The 5,632-nt window shown below is 38.3% G+C and overlaps 1 protein-coding gene across 1 annotated transcript; it reads right to left on the bottom strand.

Annotated features, from left to right (window-relative positions):
• Nucleotides 1-548: 548 nt before the first annotated feature.
• On the bottom strand, nt 549-1,957 carry LOC131512516 (dnaJ homolog subfamily A member 1-like). Its single transcript, XM_058731338.1, has one exon. The coding sequence runs from the start codon at nt 1,894-1,896 to the stop codon at nt 703-705; it is 1,194 nt and encodes a 397-aa protein (XP_058587321.1). The 5' UTR covers nt 1,897-1,957; the 3' UTR covers nt 549-702.
• Nucleotides 1,958-5,632: the final 3,675 nt, after the last annotated feature.

Genomic DNA, 5,632 nt, shown 5'->3' with positions numbered 1-5,632 from the left:
GAAGACAAGATTCTCTCCTTTGTGGAATGTTAGATAATGCCTGTGCATTAAGAAGGAAGTGCTATTTTCCCATGTGGCTCCTGAACTAAGTGAGACAAACTCCTTGCTTACAGTAGTTAATTAGAATTACCTGGTACTGTATATTGATGGATCTTTATTCAGTCCCTTGGTTCTTAACAAATAAAAAATCCATTTCCCTAGGCTGACCCATTAATTGAAGTCATTCTTTTGGTTTTGTTTGGCTTTTTTTAAACATATGCCATTTTGTCACTGTAAATTTTAATTTCCCAAATGGCAAAACATTTCAGAATATCTCTAAGGCGGTTGGAACTCAAGATCTGCCACAGAGGTATTACAAGTGTGACCACACTTCCCTCTGAAGTCTATCAAGGCTCTTCTAATTAGCCTTTTGCCACATGACAGCTCACCAACTTCACGAGATTTAGGGTTGTTAATCCTCCATCAGCAATTGCATTATTAAAATGACTGAGTTTGGAAACTGTAGATAAGTAAGGTAGACTTTATTTTTTATTTATTTTTTTTTGAGCTTTTATATTTTTTATTCTTCATTTAACTTTTAAAACACTACTATAGTTGAATATTAAAACAAAAACAATAATAGCAAGTAGTGAGCTATGATTATAGTCCTTCATTCGTTCACTACTGCATATAAAATGCCAGCAGTGTTCTTCACTGGCCCCATTAAGAGGTCTGACACTGAACACCTCCCCTAGGGTGATGTTCACCATCCTCATACGCTTCTCCATTGTAATGGCGCCTTCTTTCCTGATTTGGATCAAAGTCCACCAGTTCTACCTGGTCCATTTCATCAGTCTCTTCTACTTCCTTCCTCTCAGGTAGGAGCTTTTCCAGCAAAGACAGTTTATCAGGAGAGAGAAAGCCATTCTCAGGGAAGTTTACCTTAAATTCGATGATTAGGCGACCCTTTTCGTATGGTCTACGATAAATTGGCATGCCTTCATTCAGCACACACTTGATATCTCCATGCTTGACAATCTGACCTGGATGAGAGGTAATGACAATGGTTCTGTTGTCTAGAGTAGATATTGGCTTTTGAAAGCCGCACAGTGCTTCAACCAGCTGTATGTCCATACACATGAAAAGATCCTCTCCTCGCCTAGTAAAAACAGCATGGTCCTTCTGATCTAAAACAATGATAATATCTCCTGGTTCCAGTCCAGGTTCTTGGTCTCCTTCACCATGGAATGTTATCTTCTGGCCATCTTTCATGCCTTTGTCAATATGAACTTCTAGAATCTTCTTTTCTCGAACTATCTTCCTTCCATTGCAGCTTTTACATCTATCTTTAGGACTGATCCGTTCCCCATGGCCCTGGCACTCCATGCACACAGATTGAATTTGCTGAACCATTCCAGGTCCTATCTGATGAATTCTTATTTGCATTCCAGTACCTCGGCAGTTGGGACAACATTCTACCGCTCCTTTCTTACCACCTCGGCCTTCACATTTGTCGCAAATCACATTCTTTTGCAGAGGTAGTTTTCTTGTTGCACCATTAAATAAATCTTCTAAGGTTACAGAGAGCTGATGCACAACATTTTTATCTCTCCTCTCTCTCTGCATCCTTCCTCCTCCTCCAAAAAACATATCAAAGATGTCCATGGGGGACCCAAAACCACCACCTGCTCCACCTTCTTTAATTGCCTGTTCTCCTCCTTTGTCATATAATTCCCTTTTCTTCGCATCAGAGAGCACTTCATAAGCTTGAGAAATCTGTTTAAACTTCTCTCCTTCATTTGGATTCTTGTCAGGGTGGTACTTCAAAGCCAATTTCCTGTAAGCCTTTTTCAATTCTTCCTGGGTGGCATTGGGTTTGACCCCCAAAACATCATAGTAAGTAGTTTCTTTCACCATTTTCTACAGCCGGTGAGGGGGCCGAGGCCGGTGTGGGGGAGCAGGAAGGAGCGCGTTGCTGGGCGCAGCTCGGGCAGCCGCCGCTCCTCCGCTTTTCAGCGAGCGTTCTGGAAAGTTCCAAGGTAGACTTTACAAGTCACTCTTGGGTGATGTTCAATGAGGATGAATTTGGACTACTGGGTGGATTATGTCAGAGTTAAAGAGATGAACTTTTCAGACTTTGTTGGTCAACTTCTTTATATCTCAAGTTCTTCCTAACTCACTTCTTCATTTTCCTTATATGCAAAATAGAATTAGAAACGTCTGTTATAACAACTTGCTCCTAGGAATATTTGGTGGATAAATAGTTAAAGAGGTCATTCTACCTTGCTGGGCAAGGATAAAACACAAATACAGGTGAACTCACATATCCCATCATCTATTCTGATGTTTTCCTATTTCCCTTGTCTACTATTTGAACTCAGAGATTTGTGATTCCTTAAGTAAACCATTTGCCATTGACTGCCACAATTTGTGAACTATTTATTGTATCTTATTTTATTTGCAGTGGCAAATTATACACTAAGTACTAATCTCTCATGCATACTAAACTAAAAATATGACATAATAACAAAGCCTCTGAATGACTGAAGAGGTTTGGAGATAGAAATTGATTATTTTTCCTTCTCACTGGAATACAGCATTGTCTCAACAAGGCCCAAATTACTCAGTGTTCTTTCAGTTTCACTGAAACTACAGCAGTATCTGAGTTTCATTTCTATAAAACCTAAAATAAACAAATATTCTATGGTCCCCCAAAAGTCAATTAAATTGCTCTCATTTCTTCGAAAAAATTTGAAAAGGCTCTGGCTTTTAAAAATCTCAATATTTATTCCTATTTCTAAAAAAAAAATGATAACATATAAGCCACTTTATTGGGAAAGTAAAATAGTGCATTCACTGCAGTTACTGAATTGATATACTGTATACTTTTCATTTATTAGTTTAATTTTGTTGTCAGCTCTCCTACTGTAACATTATATTTCCCATGGGTTCACATGAGATTTTCTTCTCATTGTTTTAGCTACTTTATTACTAGGTATTTCCTTCTTATTGGTTATTTATTTAAAACTTTCACCATACCCATTTGATCTGAATAAATTCATTGGATATGTGCTTTCTCTTTATAACCAAGCCCAGCTTTTGATGGTGTATTTATACCAAATTTTTATACAATATCAAAAAGATCCACAATTCAGAGAATGACCTTGATTTGCTTTTCTGATCATTTGTAGTTGAATGAAGCATAAGGTAAAATGAGGGGCAACTGTGTGTAATTTTCCTCTAATAGTCACTATCCTTTTTCAAAGATTTTCAAAGATGTGAATTCTTTTAATAATAAAGGGTAAGCTTACCTCACTATTAACTTACAAAAACTACAATTTATGTATTGCTGGATTTTACCATTTTTTTGTGTCCTTTGGGAATATGGAAAGTCTGAATTTGAGCTTCCTGTTTTTGGAATCTGAAGAATTTCAAGTCTGCATTAGAGTCTTTCCTATAGTTACAGAACCCTCCTTTAGTACAATGGCAACTCACATTGCTGCTCATTCATCATCAGTAACCTACATACAATGCCCCCTCTTTGTAGGAAGATTATACACTCCCGTCTTACTAAAGTAAGATGATTCGGTTTTCCCAACTAATGGCAATGTTCCAGATAGAGGCTATTCCATCAGCTGGGGTCCTGAGGTGAGAGTGTTGTGGAGCAGAATCACAAAAAAACCCATGTTAGACATGCTGATTAAGTTGAAGGAATACTTTATTATTCTAAGAAATTAGGATTTGGGAAGTTGTTATTGTAGCATAACCTAGTTTCTCCTAACTGATAAGAATATTAATGTTGGGATACTTAAAGGAACCCGGCTGAAAGAGAAGCCATTCTCCCACAAACAAATAAGGAAACAAGCAAGCTAGCAAGCAAAGAGTAAGTCATACTACAGAACATGAGCAAAAACCATGCACCTCAATTCAGTTGGCCTAAGGTAGGTATGGAACTAAGAGACTTACACAAAGGGCTTGACACACCTATGCCAACCGCTAAGTATTATCCTTAAGGGGTCAAAGCCAACTCAAAGGAAATAATGCTCACATAGCGAGATATTGGGGCAGTGTTCCAAGAGCTAGGCCAGATGTGAATAAATAGTTTATGTATTGTGTGACAATGACTCTGTATAGAGATTCTATAGAGCTTTTAGGGAAGAAATGTTGTTCCTATCTATGGAAATAATTCCAAAATCTGAGGGGTTGTTCTCAAGAAGGGGTAAAGGGAGAGTAAATATTGGATTAAGAGATGAGGATGATCAGAAGTATGGAGAGAATTAGATTTCAATCTAAGAGTAAGGGATTCTGTACTAATGACAATGAATCCTACGAGCATTGGGACCTAGAAGGTGCTATTAGCGTAGTATAAGAACGCTTCTAAAGAATGCAATAATGTGAGCAGTGCTCCCTATTATCTACTCCTCAAAACCTCCCTCATCCTAGGGTTTCCTAGTTGAAAGTTTCCCTAGAACTGCTGCTTAGAGACACATCTCAATCTTGAGTTAAAAACAACATAAGTGGTATTTATATTAATATCACAACCACATGATGCCCACCTCCTGTGATATACCTCGGGATTCACAGATCACTGTGCCTTAACTAGGAATGATACTTTCAGTGTCAGCAAGTTTGTGCTGTGAAATTTTCAATCAAGTACATGGAACTAGAACATAAGACCATGCATGACTCTTTAAAAAAATTTTTTTTTATGTTTATTTATTTTGAGAGAGAGAGAGAACAAGCAGGGGAAGGGCAGAGAGAGAATCCCAAGCAGGCTCCTTGCTATCAGGGTGGAGCCTGATGCAGGGCCTGAACTCACGAATCGTGAGATCACGATCTGAGCCGAAACCAAGAGTTGGATGCTTAACTGACTGAGCCACTCAGGCACACCCCCCGCCCCCCATGCATGACTCTTTAATTAAAGACCAGATCAACAACAACAACAAAAAATTCTAGTAGGCGAATCAGATCTAGCCACTTCAGTTCTATATCATTCCATCTTCATAGTAACCAACCTAAGTAAGTAATATTATTATGCTCATTTTTGCAAATGAGGGAATTGAAGTTCCAAGAGGTAAAGTAACTTGCTTGAGCTCCATAGCCAAAAATGGTCAAGGCAGGTTTTGAAGCCAAAGGAGGTAGCTACAGAGCCTATGCTTTTTAAACACTAGCTAAATTGCAGGTCATGTAACTATTTAAATCTATTTAGTTATGGATTTCATTGTGATTCATGGTCAAAATGGTAAAACATACTAAGGTCTTTCCTCATATAGCTCCAAGGGCCTTAAGGTTGTCATCTCTCATGGTATTTGGCCACAAGAGATATGGCATGATTTGTGTAATGATATAATCAGGAGAATCCCTGCCCAGCATTCAAAATAAGCCAAAGTATAACCTTAAATTTAATTAAGGTTATATAGGATTTTAGGCTGTATCTTTATGAAAGGAGTTAAGACCAGAAAAGACCACCTGAATAACTGAGGGGGGGGTGGTTCTATCCTCCTTCTTCCCCTAATCTATCCAATTAGCTGACAGAAATTCAGGTGCTGTCCCTGAATAATTTGTGAAAATGTTCCCATTCTTGGCTTTATGTGGGTTGATGAGACCAGATTCTATTTGATCCTCACCTCATTATTCAATGGTGGTGCATGGC

Source organism: Neofelis nebulosa, chromosome 5, assembly GCF_028018385.1.
Source record: "Neofelis nebulosa isolate mNeoNeb1 chromosome 5, mNeoNeb1.pri, whole genome shotgun sequence".
NCBI lineage: Eukaryota > Metazoa > Chordata > Mammalia > Carnivora > Felidae > Neofelis > Neofelis nebulosa.
The sequence above is the reverse complement of the archived record's forward strand: the minus strand, read 5'-3'. Positions and strand labels throughout refer to the sequence as shown.

Excerpts from the sequence above, each read along its gene's own strand:
- LOC131512516 (XM_058731338.1), bottom strand. The coding sequence starts at position 1,896 with ATGGTGAAAGAAACTACTTACTATGATGTTTTGGGGGTCAAACCCAAT.